Genomic DNA, 19086 nt, shown 5'->3' with positions numbered 1-19086 from the left:
ATGGACAAATATAAAAGGGGTTTTTATTCAGGTTCCACATTTCCCTGTTAAAGCCAGGTTACACTGATTCAATCTTATGCATATCGATATTACAATTTTTGAAATTATAATTCCAATTTTAAAAACAGAAATTATTCCTTTTTTGAGCCAAACATTCCTGCATTTTGGCAGAGCTCTAGATCTGGACCAAGAAGTGGATCAAAAATATATCCAAACCTCTAGTTAGGTCTGTTTGCATATTGAATCCTATAAAGAGTTCTGCATTACCCACCTCATGGACCCAAAGTCTTTTCATGGATGCTGGTTCCTCCATGGTTTCCGGGGTCGATAACAGTACCCCCTGGATGACTCTGCTGAAATCTCGCAGGTTAAACAGATAATGGGATTTGGTTGGTGTTGGCAGCAGATTCTTCATGGCTTCCTTGTAGACGGTCAGTGTGCCGAGAACCAACTGCTCTACGCAAGGCTTGAACTCATTACTGAATCCTCTGTGGTAAAATGTGAGAAAACTTGTCATGTAATATTTGTCTTGCAAAGGCCAATAATAATCAGTATATTCTTATAGGTAAATGATCAGTCAAATATATTTGGTCAGTAATCAGTGTAATCTTATTGGTCGATACTTTTTGTAATACTATTGGTCAATATTTTTTGTAATTTTATTGGTCAATAATTAGGACATTCTTATTGGTCAAATGCAGTACATTCTTATTGGTCAGTAATCAGTGTTATCTTATTGGTCAATAATTTTTGTAATACTGTTGGTCAATAATTTTTGTAATACTATTGGTCAATAATCAGTACATTCTTATTGGTCGATATTCAGTCTGATGTGATCGGTCAGTAATCAGTGCAATCCTTTTGGTCAATAATCAGTGTAATCCTGGCCTATTGGTCAATAATCAGAGTGATTCGATTAGTCAATAATTGTGTAATCTGATTGAGCAGCAGTTAGAGTCAATGTGATTGGTCAATAATAAGTGTAATCTTAACAAATCAATGATTATTTTGGTCTAATTGATCAAGGATCAGAATTAATATCTCTAGAACTGTCACAGAGATTTAATGTGAAATATCCCTGTATTTTACTGCTACCAGCTGTATCATTGTAATTTTAACCTTGAAATAAGACAAACACCACATAACGTACTTGGAGGAAATATGCCACTCCATTATCCTTTTAAAGATGGTGATCATAGTATCATCGTCAAACTCGTTGATCGTGATTGTGTTGAGATGACGGAGGAATCTGGGTGTAACAGGATTACGTCCGCCACCAGGTGGTCCCATGGCTGCCACCAGCTGGATGTCAATCAGCTTCATGGCTGTGATCTCCTTTAAGTCGTACCAGTTCCAGTGGTCCTGCCACTGACGCAGCAATTCAATGGGTGGCTGAGCACCAAAAGTCTCCTGCATCGGCATGTTCAGGTCGTCCACAAACACCAACTACAAAAGTTACCAAAAAATCTCTGTAAAATTTAACTATATATAAGTTTTAAAAGCATATCATGAAATTCAAACTTTCAAAGATAATAAAACTATGATCAGCAACAGCTGGGGATGAATCGGTTACAATTTTCCTGGAAAAATTATTTAATATTCCATAATCAGTGACATGTGAACTATTATTGCATATAAAGTGGTTAAACATTTGTATGCCTTGAAAATAATTTAGCTGTGAGTTGAATTTCGAAATATTTAAAATTTGAATACCTGTCTAAAAAAGTAAGTGAAAAGACAACCTAGTATATACTAACCGCGGTCTTGCCGAGGGGTGGACCGAACACACCCTTCCTACGCCTGTCCAGCTTCGACATGATCATGTTCTGTGTCTGGTTGGCCGTTGTCTGGGCGGAGAAATTCAAGATGTTTGGTTTGTATAGCTCCTTGTCCAGTTTGTTCAGCAAGAAGTCCTACAACAGTCAAAGTCATGATCAATAATACATCAAAACACAGTGGGCTATTAATGTGAATCTGTCAGGCTAAGATTTGGTAAAGAGAGTAAGGTAAACCTTCGGTCAGTTTGAACAAAATTCAATAAATATTGCCAATCCTGTTCGAATTCCACAAAATTATAGCCGTTAAAATAGTTCGATCAATCCGAGTTGACATTGGAAAAAATCACAACAAACAGTCAAGCTTTTGATGTGTGACAACGACTGCCTATTAAGATATGTTTACAAATCTGGCAATGAATAATGGAACATACGTCTTTCTTATAATTACTCACATATTAAAAATGGATTATTAAGTTCAATCTACACGCTGCTTGCTTATAGTCTTTTTGTATTTGTCAAACTCACAAATACAAAAAAGACTAAGCAAGCAGTTTGATAAAAAAAAAGAAAAAAAAATACGTAGAAAGAAACTGAGATATGACAGTAATGCTGAAATCTTTGAAGCAACATTTATGTCTACATAGACAAAAAAGAACTGTACAAACACTCACACCCACGTAGACAAAAAAATCTGAAGAAACACTTAGGCCCACATAGACATAAAATCTTTGTAGAAACAATTATGCTCACATAGAAAAAAAATCTTTGTAGAAACACTTACGCCCACGTAGACACTTTTGCCTGTACCGGTCGGCCCAACAAACAGCGTGGGCTTCTTGTGTGTGAGGAGCATGCTCAGGAGTGCTGTGTATCGCACAGTGTCCACAGTCGGAACAATGATCTCATTAAAAGAGGCCTCCTTTGGAATCGGAGGGGAGTCTTTTATTTCGTCTGCCCACTGCAACCATCGTCCTGATCCCTACAACAAACATCAATACCATGGATTTATTTTGTCAGACATACCGTAAGATGTTGGGATTAACAGATTCTGGAAGTCTAAATACCGGGTAGCCAAAATCTGAATCCTACCTGTCAACATTTCGAAATTTCCATAGGGGAGATTCTGCATGCTCGAAATTAAAAACTTAATTAAAAAGTGTGTGTACAAAGCCTAAAGTACTTTAAATTAGTGTGGAATCTTTCTTACGCAGGAAATCATCCGACCTTGGAATAAATCGATAGTTTATTAAATTCACTTGCTGAACATATTCAATTTTAGGGTCCAAAGTCCAAGGGTTTCCCTCCAAAATGGGAGAGTTGACAAAAAATTGCTGACTTATCAAAAGTCTGGATCATGAAATTCAGAATCACCTAAGTCTGGATTGGATCATCATCTCGCATTCACAAAATAATTTATCCTTGACATTCTCTGCTTACTATCTGTGATCTCTAATAAGCCCACCCCCTGATCACATCTTAAAATAAGCACTTCATGTAAATGAGATCAAATTGGGGCTATTAGCCAATCATGGTGGACATTTGACTCCTCTGTTTTAAAGTGATAACTGATGAAGCTCCATGGAGTTTTCAGTGGTAAACAGTGTATTAGATTTAATTTGTAATAACAGATGCTTGTTAAGTCGAATTTGCCAATAACAAATGAATCATTTTTCCAAATTGTTTAGTTGATTGTTATTTGTGAATTCAAAAAAGACTGAAAACTGCAACCTCTTTTACGAATTTGAAAATAAAAAATGAAAATCATCAGGGTATATGAGCAGCTTACCTCCTTAATGAACCTGTAATCGTACACTCGACCCTTTGGTGGGAAGGGATTCAGGTAGGGTTTCATCGGGGGGTCTACCAACTCTGGCAGACTTATCTTTACTCTTGTATCCTCCGTCATTCCACCCTACATTAACAAGCATGAAAATATCAATTTTAACACACACAAGAAGATCCCCCACAGAAAATAAATTAATTATTCAGTTAAATTCAATAAAAACTGATTTTAATGCAAACCATCAAAAAATGTTTGAAGTATATATACTGTAACTGTGTTGTATATTAATGTAAAAATTAGACGAAAAAAGAAATCCATATAAAATCAAAAGATTTTTTATTTATGTCTATCAATGTCATTTGTCATCTTGTCATCAATAAATACATAAGTGACTTGCGCAATTATACATATTCTGAAAGTATCCATAACTTCAATACAACTTACAGATATCAATTCTCGGAGGATTTTGTCAAATTTGGAACGACCATCGTCGGAACAGCTTCCACCAATAGACCATGTAATGGCAAAGAAGAAAATGCTCTGTAAGGGAAAAAAATCAAATCTGTGTTACTCAAAAGTTTGTAAGAGACATGAAAGATAAAACGTCTGAAGCAAATAGTAAAACTTGAACTCGGTCAAAAAACCTGAATATCCAACTCAAATGTTACGAGAAAAAACACATCAAGTAAATAATTACTTTATAAAATAATCTCCTCTTTCAAACTTCATCATTTTTATTTCTGGTTTTGACAGCCAAAAAATGTCAGAAAAACACATAATCTTTCAACATCATATTTTGCTTCAGATATCATTTTTCTCTCAAGACTTTATTTCATACAAAACTGAATGTACTGCATAAGAGATTGGACAATTAGTAATGCAATAATTCTTAAAACCAAAAAAACTGAAGAAGTATTATAACTCTGGGGGAAGGCTGTAGTCTACACATTGGTAATTTTTCTTTTTCATTCATATTTAATGGTTTGATATATACCTCAAGCCATGTGATTATCTCCCTTTCTTCCATCTGTGAGATTTTAGCCTCATCTTGGAATTCGTCCATCAGGCAGTCCATCAGATTCATGAGAGAATTGACCAGGGAAATATCAGTGGTTGGAGACAGTTCCTGCGAGAAAAAAATATTTGAAACTTCAACTGCAACCAAATGTTTATTTCAATTAGCAATTTGTCAAACATATTTAAATTTGTTCTGTTAGGTTGGTAGGGTGGTGCAGTGGGTTGCAGTCTCTGTTTGAATGTGAAAAGGTATTGGGTCACCTCCCAAACCACATCGATTTCCCTCAGATTCTCCAGTTTCCTCCCACATAAAACCCCCCTGGACACTTCTATTGGGGCCAAAAAGAGTAAATAATATTTAATTGGGAACACTCATTTAATAATTAATTGTTGTAAAATAAATAAACTTGATGTTACATATTTACAGTACTTTGATTGTTTAAAACAGGAATCTCTTTTACTTTATCAAGATATTCCCATTATTAATAATAATAATGATTTGAGGTTCTAATATACCGCTTTATCACAACCTAGTTCGTAGGTCATCTCAAAGTGGTTCATAAATTATTATCAGTGGTTATAGGGCCTTTGCAACCGGCCAACATCTTTCTCAACATCTTGCATTACAGCTGGTGCTGCCATTTCGGCGCTCACAGTTAGCATTCTACAATTCTAGCACTGCCCAACCACAAACTTATTCACAGACTAGTAAACTGGAACAAGAGAAAAATTACCTTGCTCAAAGATACAACACAGTGCCGTGACATGACTCCAACCCGCAACCCTTCGGTCGCGAGCCCGGCGTCCTACCACTAGACTACCGTGCCTCCTATTATTGAAACTGTCTACTGATGACTTACAACAACTCCGCCTTTCCTGACAAGCTGGATGCAGGCATCCACAAATCTTTCAAACATGTCATTTATGGTGGATTTGTGGGTTTCTGTGAGTGTAGCTGGCATCATAAAGAGCCATGACTTCACCATTGGCCGCCATCCCAATGAAGATGGCTCCATGTAGATCATACCACAGCGCGACACCTGTCAAAGAGAGGTATAACCATTAGTGGTACAGCTAAAACAAGCTAAATATACGTCAAGATAAATGGCAAAAACTGCATTACAGTCTATACAATGTAGTACAAGTTATTTTTGGACAACAAATATGGCACTAATAGCTTTATAATAAACTTATTTTTCTGTATTTCTTATTGACGCAAGTCTTCACCATAAATGGTCCTTCTGGATGTAAAGCCTCATCAATCAATCAATCAATCAATCAATCAATCAATCAATCAATTGGTCAAATCAGAGAGTAACAGTTTGGACTCCTTTCAATGAAAAAATTGGCCCCGTTTTTTCTTTACGTACTGTAGCAGGGGAGGCCACTTCGAGATCCATGGGCTCAAACATGAGATTGGTTGTGTTGGCCAGTTGTATGATTTCTCCGCTCATCAGACACAGTTTCTTGTTGTCATCGAGCACGGTGTTCATGTTCTCAATCCAGATGGCGTCAACTGGACCGTCAAAGATCAGCCACTTCCTGTCTGGAGTCTGCAAAACGTCAACATTTCAGTCACAGGAAGAAAACATTTGTAAACAGAATTTTAAGACAATTGTGGTTTATTACATGATACAATTAGGAAATACTTCACAACTTTTTTTTACTTTAAAATGAGTTATAATTGTGTCACTGCATGACCAGTTTTTGGTATTTCCTTTAATCCCTTGTGATTATTTGACCACAGAAAATCGTAGCAATAGGACAATCAATGAACTTCATTTGTATGAGTCCACGGCTCATGTACTCGAGTCTTTTAGAATTTAATATGGACTTAATTTTTTACATAAAAACACTTTAAGGATCCCAGTGCAACAACCCCCCCCTCCCCAATATTGATACGTACTGTGGAGGTGGCAAATGCTCGGTAAGACACGGCCAGGATTCCGTCGGACCACTCGTGGGAGACAGGGTCAAACTGACCATAAAGTTGACCCATAGTGACTGCCTTTGGATTAAGGACAGTAATCTGGACCTTGTTCTCCTCCATCAGACCCTTAAATAAACATAACGACGAAAATGAACAAATATCAGAATTAAATACTTGTATTCATTTTTGTTTTGCCCCCAACCAAATATAGCTGACAAAATGTTTACTATTAAAATATCTTTTGTGACTAAAAATATGCATTTTAAGCTACATGGATATTGATTATATCAGCTTAAAATGTATACCAGTAATATAGCATCACTGTTGATTCCAAAATTTTCCAGTACCATATATCTTCATAGTTGAATCAATGAGAAAAAAAATATTGATAATGTTTTCTTTACTGTAAAGAAAACTATAGATATTATAGTTTCATTATTGTGATTTGGTTTGGTTTGTTTGTGTTTTACGTCCTATAAGCTATGGTCATTTAAGGACGTGTCAGGTTTTGGTGGTGGAGGAAAGCCGGAGTTCTCGGTTAAAAAACAACGAGCTACAGCCAGTACCTGTGATCAAATAATATCAATATATCATAGTTTCACATCGTCAAGAGAAACTCACCTTCTCGTGAATGTCTGCTAGGGCATGAGACAGAATTTTGTAGGCACTTGTCTTTCCGCCGAATGGCTCACCGACAATCATGAAACCGTGACGGACGATCATCATCTCATAAATCTGGAAAGTAAATGTATTTTTACTGACACGATTACTTTTGTGATAATGCTGAATATGCAAAAGTTTACTGTTCAATGCAAAATTTAAAAAAAAAAATCAAAAAAATCTTGTACCACTTTATTTTGGCAAACTATGCCTGTACATTTTATTAATAAATACATGAGTTCATGATTGAAAGGATGCTATTTCAATAATATTTGATAGTTATTATCTTATTATCGAGAGAAGATCCGAATTCACCAATGAGTAACCTTGCAAAGATAAACTTAAAATCAATTTCATGAGAAAATTCAGCCATTTCAAGTCACATTCCCGACATCACAGGTTTAACAGTTTGTAACCAATACACACTGCCAACCATAGAGGTCTCTTTTAGAAGTAGGCCCCTTTCGCGTATCCAGTTCAATCGGTTCGCCTGTTTTTAGATGTAACATTTTTGGGTATAAATCCTGGCGGACCTGCAAATGTTTATGCAGGCCTCGCAAGGCTTTGTCAAGGCTTGCCTGAAAGCAGCATCAGATTACTAGGTTCAACCTTGTTTCATTAACACACAACTCTGGTCCAACCGGACCGGTTCAACCATTTGGATCGCGATAAGCGAATGCGGCCTTATAAACTAAATCTCACCTGTTGTATCTTCTCCAAGAAGAAGTTGACACACTGCAAGTTCAACTTGGTGCAGTTGGCCTTGATAGCCTCGTTGAGTATTTCGTAGTCTGGGGGCGGCAGTTTTATGCCAGGGAACAAATCAGAAGTGATACCGTGGAACAACGGCAAATCGTGACTCAAGAACTTGGGCAAGTTCACGTCAATAATGGAGCGCAACATAAGCACGTTTTCATCCTCCTCTGGGTATTTTAGCTGAAACGATGAGATATTGTTGATTATGAATATAAGCATTGCATCATTTAAGAAATATTTTGTTATAAAAAATAGGTTAACATAAAAATCCTAATTTTCATTAAGTACTTAGAAAAAAGCATCCTTAATTTAATTTTCCATTTTGAATACTCCGGTAAGGAAACAATTTTCTTGATGTAACCATTTTTTCATGAAAAGCGGAAAAAACTAACACTGATAAAATTTAATTTACAAGCCAGCACAGACTGGATTGTCCATTGGTTAACTTTACAGTTACGCTTTGGAAATGGCAAAAGTTATGAACACAGATTTACCTTGAGATTTCCGGCAGCTGTAAGCACAGACTTGACGGCCCTCATGCCGTAATCGTAATGATGCTGTGACGACAATTGCTCAGAGCAGAGACGGTACACTGCCACGATTTTGACCGAGAGCGGACGGGCATGCACGAACCCACAGGAGTAGAGTGAGATCTCGGCAATCAGCGCGTAGTCAGGTACCATCATGGCTACAGTACGGAACAACGCCTAAAATACAAATATTTTATGGTAGAAACATTAGTTTTAAGTTGAACATACTTATTTTAGTGCTTAAACTATCTTCACCGATTTTAAATTAAAGACTGGGTAATTATAAGTCCATTTTAAAAATGTAGAGGTAAATGAGTTATTAATTATTCAAATATTACAGAATATTTTTGGAGGAGGGGGGTTAAAGATTGAAATAAAGGTTGAAAAAATTGTGTAGGACGTCACACAGGGACAATATTGCAGAATATGAGCTATTGTATTTACCCCAAAACTTTGATACAGGGACCAATCTTTGAGAAGAATTTCATGTTTTTTGCATATTTCTTTCTCATGAAATTCAAAACTTTCGATAAAATCCAATTTGATTACTACTTCCTTGGAATCATTCTCTCCTATGAACTTCCGACAAAACTTTCACAATTTCAGTGTTATATTTATCTAGCAAAGGGTTTAATCATATAAAACATTAAGACTATGGGAATTATTTATACAAAATTTGTATATTGTGCAGCACAGAGACAGGTATTTTAAGAGACTAAAGAATCTGTTCTCTCCGGAGGAAACTACTGATAAATTGATATTTTTTTTAGATAAAATTTGTCCCTGGTATATGACTGAAGATAAGCTGCTGTCAACATCCCTGTTTTAGGGGACCATTAACTGCAATGTGTCCAGATGATTTTTGAATTTGCTATACATATACCAACATTTTTGAGACTGGTCTGATACTGTAAGAGTACGACAGGGAAGATAACTCTCATTTAAAAAATTCAAAATATTTTTATTTATTTCTTAGTTTTCCCCTTAAAATATTAAATTGAGTTAGGGAGGTATATCGTCTCAAAATTCTGTGTTAGGTTGTAAAGACAAAAACTGCTTACCTTGAGGTTGTCGGGTAGTTCGGAGCGTCCAGCATAACCTGGGTTCATGGTGATAAACACGGAACAGGTGGGATCCAGCTTGATCTCTGTGCCCTCAAAAATCATGCGGTCCGCTCCGGCATTGATACCTATAAGCCAATAATTGTACACATCAAATACTGCAGAAGTGGAAATATTTTCTGTGTGCTCACGACATTTTTAATTGAGTAAAGCAGCGTGAAAATATCCACACACCAACATGTATTTTACTCATTCACCCCTGAAGACACATTTGAACTCTTCCAATTCAATGGTTGGAATAGTTCATTATGAAATTTCAGGGGTGAATGAGTTAAAGATAACAGATCAAAAGGATACATGTCAGAACCATCGCCAATGCATCAAAAAAATCCACATTATGATTTTGTTTCTTTGTTTGGGATTTAACGTACGCCCAATAGCCAATGTCGTAACATTCAATACCTACTCACAAGAGAAGATAACTCTGCAATACGCTAAGACGGAATAGCCAGGGTCATATGATGGCGGCACTTTTACAATACAATGTAGTAATTTTTTTTTCAATTTTCAACTCCTTTTTTTTTACTTTCATAATGACATCTGAATAACTGTTTTTGATTATTTTTATCTCTCATTTCATGTATGGTCTCGAAGATTTCTTTTGACAGAACAGGCTTTAAAATGTATGAACACAAATATCTTTATAAATGGGTGAAAAGTTGTTGCAGAGACTTGACATGTAATATTTTTACAGCTAGTGTACTTACCTCTTTGGATAGTAAGAATCTGCTGAGCCACGACGGACAACACTTCCAGATCAATACGGTTAAACTCGTCAAAGCATGACCAGGCACCGCAAGAGGCCAAACCCTACGAAATGAAAATGTTCAGACATTTCAGTATTTGTTGTATATTGTAATTAGCTAATTACCACTATCATCTCTTACCATCAGTAATTGTAATACCAATTTTGGTTGCATTCTTTTATCCCAGTTGATAACAGTTCAAGTGACACACAAACATACCACAATAATATATAAATAACAATATATCAAGAATAAAATGTCCTTCTTTCACGTATCTGCTAAATTATAAAACATATCCTAAAATATATATGTGAATTGACCTTGTTTTATACAGGAATAATGCAAACTAGCAATAGTCAGCATTTTAGTTTAAGTCAGGCACGCCTGGACCCCTCAATATGCACGTGCCGAATATTCTTGAGGTCAGCCTCGGTTCAGAGCTGAACATGACGTTTTCTTTTCAGGTTCAACTGCTTGAAACGGTTTCACCAGATTTGCAAAAGGAGGGCTTTCATGTTTCTATTTCTTTGCCTGAAATATTGATATTGATCCAATATTTCTCATTTGATACCAGCGTTATATTAAGATTTTCGGTAACAACAAATATGCAGACACAGTAAAACGTTACTGTAAAAACTAGTTTTAGCAAGTATTTCATTTTTGCAATTTATCTGACATATTTAAGAAAATTACCTTGAAGAATTTTCCAAGGGCAATGAAGTCGAGACCATCGGAACAGTTGAAGACAACGCACTGTTTTGCAACGGCCTTGGCAAGATCCTTGGTAGTTTCAGTTTTCCCGGTCCCTGCAGGTCCCTCAGGAGCCCCACCAAGATGAAGGTGAAGAGCTCCAAAAAGGGTTCTAAAATGAGAAAAGAAACTTGGAGAAAACTCTTATATCAAAATTTGTCATTTCAGTAGAAGAATTCTGGTGCATTTTGCCTTCAATCAGCAATGGAACTGTGCTTATAGTTATAGTTGCATTTTCTCGACAAAGGATCAAAGTCATATTTAAATTGTTTTTATTTTATTTCTATGCAAATTATTAGGCTGCATTATAATTGAACATCAACAACTGTATAACAAGTGTTTCTTCAAATGTTGCTTTTCAGACACTAGAATTTATAATCAAACATGGGAACAGATTTAAAGATTTATCTCCAAACACAAGATGATAATAGAAATACAAATTATTGTTTATAACAACAAAACCAATTTCTTCATTTAGTTTTACTAATTTTCAAATCAAAAATGACTTTAGAAAAAACCTCAACGAACATTAGGTCTCTATATATTAAAAACCATCTTTAAACCCCTTGACCCTGGGGTTGACCAAAGAATAGCAAAAGTGACCTTCACATTGACCGTTGGACCCAAAATACAAACTTATCCAAGGCATACCTGAACTTGACCTTTGTTTAAACTTGGATGAAAATTTGCTATAAAATAAAGTTGTTAAGATTTATGACAATGAATTGCAACAGGATGGGAGGGAAGGGGACAGAACGTACATGGGTAACCCTATATGCCCGCCTCCCAAACACACCACCCCCCCACAATAAAAATACTGGGGTCATAAAAAATGGAACAAATGTTTAAGGATCCCCGTACCACTGTCAATAACTGAAACTATGCATAGGAGACTGTTTTTTCCGGCAGGACTGTAGCTTTGATAAATCATTTCCGAAAAGAAAACCGTAATTTGTGGGACTTTTAGGAGAAATAATAAAGATGATATAAACAAAATATATTCAACAACAGTGTTCTGAATGTAAAAAATTCAGCATGGCTAGACCGGGATTGGAACCCTGTACTTCAGATTGATATATATACTATCGCTCTAACCAACTGAGCTATAACTGGTCAACAGAAGTGATCTGGCCAAACTGTGCTACAGTTATATCTAAACGGAAGTTAAGGGGAGATAACTGTGCATAGAAAATTCTACAGTGTGATAGGACAGGGCTCCTTAAGGAAGTTAAGGGGAGATTACTATATAGGAAAGTCTACAGTGTAGTGGGACAGGGATCCTTAAGGAAGTTAAGAGGAGATAACTGTGTATAGAAAATTCTACAGTGTATAGGGACAGGGATTCTTAAGGAAGTTAAGGGGAGATTACTGTGTAAAGAAAATTCTACTGTGTAGTGGGACAGGGATCTTTAAGGAAGTTAAGGGGAGATAACTGTGTATAGAAAATTCTACAGTGTAGAGGGACAGGGANATGAATAACCCCTGTAATATAACATGTATCAAAATTTAAAAAAAAAATCAGCACTAAAATTGGCATATACATGATGAAGTGGACTATGTGGGCTTCATAATTTAAAAAAAAGAAAAGTCGAATTTGGTTTGAGACTACAATTTTGGGCATTTACGAATCTGTGTCTACACAACAAAAGCTAGCTTTTCATGTAGTCTATTTTTGTACTCAGCACATGTGTAAATATTGTGAAAAATCCACCGGAATGACCTATGCTAAAACGTGAGTATTTCTGTTACCGAGTAGGCGATATTTAATTTCAGACAGGTTTTAAGAAAAACAATTCTACTTGCGGGGGTCAAATTCTGGGTTAAAAATCATGATTTTTTGCATATTTTGGTGTTTTTTGATGTGGTAACCATGGTTTTCAGAAGTCCCAAATCTGGGGAAATCACTTTTTGAAAAAAAAAATGTTCTTCTAAAAAACACCTATTCAAAATGTAGGTTATAAATATATACATATATGTAGGTGTGTTGTGCAGGATGAATCCGCTATCCATGTTTATCCGAGACATGCCCTTTATTTTTAGGGTCAAGCCATTTCTACTGTACTCTGCCACCTCAAGGAAGTTAAGGGGAGATAACTGTGCATAGGAAAATCTACAGTGTAGTGGGACAGGGATCCTTAAGGAAACTAAGGGAAGATAACTATTTGTAGGAAAATCTACTGTGTTGTGGGACAGGGATCCTCAAGGAAGTTAAGGGGAGATAACAATGTATAGAAAAATCTACAGTGTGATGGGACAGGAATCCTTAAGTAAGTTAAGGGGAGATAACTGTGCATAGGAAAATCTACAGTGTAGTGGGACAGGCATCCTTAAGTAAGTTAAGGGGAGATAACTGTGTATAGGAAAATATACAGTGTAGTGGGACAGGCATCCTTAAGATTATACCTGTAACATCTGTCAGTGAGCGGGGTAATGACAAGACGTCCAGTGTTGCCGAGGTATTCGTAGCCATACTTCAGCATAGAATTGATCATACGAGTGACCATACGTTCCTCCTGAAGGCAAACAGAAAAATACAGTGTAAGTGCAACGATCAAATTTTATCAACTTAATTTTCTAAGATTTTACCTGTAGATATAAAAATTTGAGAAAGTACATGAGCACCAATTGAGTATTAAAGAAGCGATCGGCATGTGCCAAGCAGTACCGTATTAGACTAATTTTATAGCAATTTGACATACTTGAGTTTGTTATTAAAATCATAACAATTTCATATAAAATTCTTTTTTTTTTACTTTATACTTTCAAAATATTCCCTATGACCAAAAACAAATTTGAATGAAAACAATTTTTTAGGTCTCAGCAAATCTTATTTTTTCATCATAATTGTTCTTTTTCTAATTGCATAGTAAACACATGTATAATTTCTGATAGTTTCATAAACAAGAACCTAAATGTGTTCAACAAATTATACTTAAACACATATCAAGAAACTTTTATCAATGATATAACTGTATGTTGTAAACAATTAAAAAAAAAAATCGTAAAAATATTATAGCGGGTTATATACATACCTCCCAGTAATAACGCAGCTGACTTAGCCAGGCGAAATCCATCTCGTCACACACCTCGTCCTTTACGAGAATAGTAAGCACATCACGTGCATGGACATCCAGTACAATGAGAGCCTGGAGGGTGACACGATTTTGTTTGGACAGTTTTCCTCGCACCATCGCTACGATATCGTCAATTTGTGCATTATTTAGTTGGAGGTAATCATTGAGCGCACTTCCGCCCTTTTTGAATGCTTCGTGGATGTATGTAGTCCAGTACATAGCGGTTACGGCCAATACACACTGACCAGCCCAGATTTTGACCCATTCTGATCGTGTCTGCTTCGTGTAGGCCACGATAGCCTCACCAGTTGTCTGTAAAAAAAATAAAAATCATACATAACGCATAAACTAACAGTCACAAATCACTACATATATACATATAACTGAAAACACTGACAGATGAGTAAAGACCCTGGCCAGATGGACAGACACCGTGATCACTATAGGGCACCAGCATCTCTGATGCACAGGGCCCAAACAATGGAAATGCAACTGAGTCAAACACAGTTTTTTCAACCTGTGAATGCAATATTACAGTCTGTGAAACACCTATTTACTAGCAAGTAATTTTCTTTTGTATACAGTGAAACAAATTATTTATAGCAATTTAAAGTAATTGTCAAGTACCTCAATTTATAAGCAATCGGAGAGAAACTTTTCCTATCTTCAACCTCAAGATAATTGAGATTGAAATTGGTAAACATGGTATATAAACTGCAGATCAAAACTTTTTTAATGGATTTTTTTTCCCCCCGGTGATACATTTCTAGAAATACCTTGTGGAGGGAAGCAATCATGTCCGCCTCAAGTTCTAGTAGCCATTTTTCCACCTGTCCCCGAGCCTTGGATGTGGAAATGACATCAAGGAGCTCCACGATCTCACCCTCACTGCTCTTCATGTGGGTGATGTCCAAAGTGTCTGTGAATTCCAGACGTGAGATACCCTCAAAGCATTTCTTCAAATGTGGCTGTACTCTGTAAATTGAAATTGCACACTTTTTTGTTAAGACATATATATATATTTACCATCGTATGGCATTGTCACTATATAACCCTACCAAAATCAGTTGGCATTCATGTAGGCTATGAATGCCATGGACCGATTGTTGACGTCATCATTATTATGATGTCATAATTGTTATGTTGGATACCACTGACCCTCCTTGCGCGATGACTGTTCTATTCATTGAACAAGCATAAACGATACATAAATTATTTAAACTAAATGTTGAATAATAGTAAATGTAATTGAATTTTCTATGAAATGAACAGATTAGAAAAATGGTAAATATAAGTATTGAACTGCTTTCTGTTGGCATTCATAGGAAAAATGAATTCCAACTGGACAAAGGCAAATACAACATGAAGTGCTAGCGTGCTTCATTGAATTTTCCTTTGTCCAGTTGGCATTCATATTGCCTATGAATGCCGACTGAAATCAGTTCAATGCTTAACTATGCATCACAGGGAGAATAGCTGTCAAAGTCAACAATATTGGCAAGCTGAATAAAATAAGCATCAAAAACAATTGAAAAAGAAAAATTAGTTGAACAAAAACTTTCTCCTTTTTTTTATGTATTTTAATTGGCCATTAAATGAGCACATTTAAGCTCCTTCCTAAATCAAATGGTGAAGGCAACTATAATCAATTAATTAAAGATCCATCGTCACGGTAACCTTAAATATAACAAAAAAAAACATTCTCATCAATAACTTTGTGTACTCAATAAAGAGTCATGGTATATATACCTGGTGGGGTCTTTGGTCTCTGACAAGATTTCTAGTAGTTCATCGTTGGACAGGAAGAAGAATCTGGGGAAGAACTGACGTTTCTTTTCTAGGTAGTCATTCAAACCCTGTAAGATAAGGAGCATTGTAAATTTAAACATAAGAAAATGATTAGAAGAAAGATAGTACTGAGACTGTCACAGATATCAAACAAGGAATGCAAAAGCTTTTTCATGAGATTAAATGTGCCAAAAGTTGGCAAGGGAGATAACTTAGGAAAAAAATCTATTTCTACCACTAATTTATATACCTACTTTGGCTTTCCCACAAACACAGGATTCTAGATTGAAGAAAACTAAATAATAATAGGGGGGATGCTTAAAAAGAAAACTGATGTTCAATTTTGTAATTTCCAAATATTTGAAGGATTACAATGACTTTAGGCTTGGATATCAACGATAGTGATACTTTTGTAAAGAATCTGAAGTGTGGTACAAACCGCAGGAATCAGCATATCTTGCATTTTTTTTAAACATTACCTATACATGTACTTTCTATAAGATTTTACAATTACCTTCTGAATCAATTCCAGCAACTCGTTTGACTTCTTAAGTCTTTCGAGAATTTTCTCGATCTCAATGACAGCCAACACGTGCTTGTCAACAACGGCAGATTTCATAATGTCCCTCCAGTTTTTGTCGACAGTTGTGAAGCGACGCCCTTCTTCCGGCATCTGGGCCATGATATCGGGAGAGCTGAAGATGGGCTCCAAGTACAGCCAGGTAGCCTGTACTTTCAGCCATTCATCCAAAATATCCTGAAGCAACATAAGCTTTCCCTCCCAGTCTCTGTAAAAAACACAATTTATTTACCTGATTACAGTACATACTGTCACTAATGCAAGAGTTAACCAGAAACCTGTATAAACCAGAAACATGTATAAACCAGAAACCTGCATAAACCAGAAACATGTATAAACCAGAAACATTAAACCAGAAATAAGTATAAACCAGAAACATGTATAAACCAGAAACTACTTCCTTTTTTTCACAGCATTTTCTGTTTACCGGAAAATTTCGCCGTTTAAAATTTTTCGCACTCCATAATGAGGCCAAATTTATCATCACAACGAATATAAGTAAACAGCATAAAAAACTATTAATTTGATAAGTGTGGAGAGCGAAATGAACACTGGGCCGAAATTTATTTCAAGGCCAAAGAGGAAAAGTTTGACTAGGCTAAAATATTCGGTATACAGTATTTATTTGTTCAACTCATTCGCCCTAAAATTTCATAATGATCTATTCCAACATTTGAGTAGGAAGAGTTCAAATGGGTCTTTAGGGGTGAATGAGTTAATATGGTAACATGCCAGCTTGGACTTCTGACCTTGTCAGAAATATAATTTTGCCAACAGACCATTTTTTTTCAGCCCTCAACAGATGTGATTTCTCTTACCGAATCTCATTCTCGAATGGTTTGATAAATGGCGACCCTCTCATGGTCTGCGTCTTGACAATGTGATCGTCAAGAAGAAGCTGGATGTCGTCGACGGACGACAGAATTTGAGTTCCTGTGTCACGGTACGGGATGATGGTAAACTCAATCTAAAAACGACAAAGATATCATTATTACAGATCTGCATTACACTCTGGAAACGAAAGCAGTTAACTAGCTAATTTGGTGTCATATATGACAGATACAGTCAGACTTCGATATTTCCAACTTTGTGGGACCATTGAAAAAAGTTTGAAACAACGAGACTTCCACTCAAAAATATTTTACATCGAACATCGAGATAATGCACATAAGACAGAATGTGATTTTTATGTGACAAAACACAAGCTAAGAAATTTATTTTTAAGTGTATAATACATGTATACATTTACAAAAATAAGAATAGCATGTTTATTTTCACGCTTTAGTTTGCATTGTGATCTTATCAAATTTAACATTTCTTCGATTTAATTTCCGAAGCCCAGTTTTTTCCTAAGGTTAAATTATCAAAGGACACTGATCCTCCCACTATACAGCAGGTGGTTTTGAGGGACAGTTGGGCCAGTATAAATGAAAACTGTTCTCATGCCCAAACTGACAGATGTGCTAAAGTTCAATTTCGTTTTCATGTGATAAATTAATAAATATTCACATTATGACAATGATTTTGGGAGAGTTATGAGGGGGCTTAAAGCTGAACAGTGTTTTCAATGTTTACACAATGTAAACTGTGTCACATGGTAGGGTAGTTACAAGAAAGTTGGTTTGATCCCAAAATCCATGCTTCAGCAGGAGATTTGTATTTCATGAATATGGACCCTGAATCGAAGTTCATTCAGAATACTATATTTGAAATTTTAAGAATCCATTTAAAAAAACATTTTTCCTAAAATTATAAGCTTGCATACTAAAGCTATCCTTGCGTGAAATTTTTATCTCAATAAATATCAGAATAGAAAAAATGAAAGTCAAAATTAACTACACAGTCTGAATGTTCGGAGTTTTTTTACTACAAAAGACTCACTTCCGACCATTCTGTCTTCATCTTCTCCATGGCTTTCTCCAGGGAGAATTCTTTACTAGCTGCTTCACTGATCTGCTCAAATCTTGGAATATGGGCATCAAGATTCATGTCCACAAACTTGGACAAACAGTAGCTGTCGTCTGGTTTCAGAGGGAAGGAAGCTGATTCCGATATCTGTTCCCAATGACGGTCACGGAGACCAGGATTGAACAGAGTGTTGACGAGCGGCATGTGCTCTCGGAACTCCTCTACCTTGTTCTTAACCTACAAAAGACAAATTTTATTCTTCAATTACACAAAAAATTGATATAAGAAAGTTATGTACATTGATCGGAAGCTTTCATCTAAATCATACAAACACTATAAATGAACAGCAATTCCACAAAGGGTCGTGTTTGCTTGAAGATAACCACATTGTACATGTTTTTATTTTTTATTTTTCCATTTTTTCCCAAAATTCCTACTTCAGAGGAGTCAGTCAATTTAAAAAAAAAAAAAGATTCATCTGAAATTTTTTCGGGGGATATTTCGTAATGAACAAGTTGAAATTGCATTATTCAGTGACTGAAAATTAAGCAATGTGTAAATTTTGAAGTTGTTTTCTCTCCACTTTAAGTTCATGAATACTGCAGACTCTCATTCGATGGAAACAATACATATGTAATGAAAACTTTGTTTTTTGTCTTTAATAA

The 19086-nt window shown here is 35.8% G+C and overlaps 1 protein-coding gene across 4 annotated transcripts in view; it reads right to left on the bottom strand.

Moving 5' to 3' along the window:
• Positions 1-19086, bottom strand: part of LOC110442426 (dynein heavy chain 7, axonemal-like) — a 75257-nt gene that overhangs the window by 35278 nt on the left and 20893 nt on the right. For all 4 annotated transcript variants that reach the window (XM_021486025.1, XM_021486026.1, XM_021486027.1 and 1 more), the window contains 23 exons: positions 18395-18658; positions 17332-17480; positions 16448-16721; positions 15895-16001; positions 14922-15120; positions 14104-14457; positions 13475-13584; positions 11015-11183; positions 10283-10385; positions 9516-9643; positions 8419-8631; positions 7871-8104; positions 7130-7243; positions 6485-6634; positions 5949-6131; positions 5439-5618; positions 4556-4687; positions 4006-4101; positions 3565-3690; positions 2560-2757; positions 1758-1913; positions 1151-1446; positions 272-488 (listed from right to left, as the gene is read on the bottom strand). In XM_021486025.1, the coding sequence (XP_021341700.1) occupies positions 272-488; positions 1151-1446; positions 1758-1913; positions 2560-2757; positions 3565-3690; positions 4006-4101; positions 4556-4687; positions 5439-5618; positions 5949-6131; positions 6485-6634; positions 7130-7243; positions 7871-8104; positions 8419-8631; positions 9516-9643; positions 10283-10385; positions 11015-11183; positions 13475-13584; positions 14104-14457; positions 14922-15120; positions 15895-16001; positions 16448-16721; positions 17332-17480; positions 18395-18658 (4152 nt within the window). The remainder of the gene's footprint in view (positions 1-271; positions 489-1150; positions 1447-1757; positions 1914-2559; positions 2758-3564; positions 3691-4005; positions 4102-4555; positions 4688-5438; positions 5619-5948; positions 6132-6484; positions 6635-7129; positions 7244-7870; positions 8105-8418; positions 8632-9515; positions 9644-10282; positions 10386-11014; positions 11184-13474; positions 13585-14103; positions 14458-14921; positions 15121-15894; positions 16002-16447; positions 16722-17331; positions 17481-18394; positions 18659-19086) is intronic.

Source organism: Mizuhopecten yessoensis, unplaced genomic scaffold, assembly GCF_002113885.1.
Source record: "Mizuhopecten yessoensis strain PY_sf001 unplaced genomic scaffold, ASM211388v2 scaffold716263, whole genome shotgun sequence".
In the NCBI taxonomy this organism is placed as follows: Eukaryota; Metazoa; Mollusca; class Bivalvia; order Pectinida; family Pectinidae; genus Mizuhopecten; species Mizuhopecten yessoensis.
This window is presented reverse-complemented; position numbering and strand designations above follow the sequence as displayed.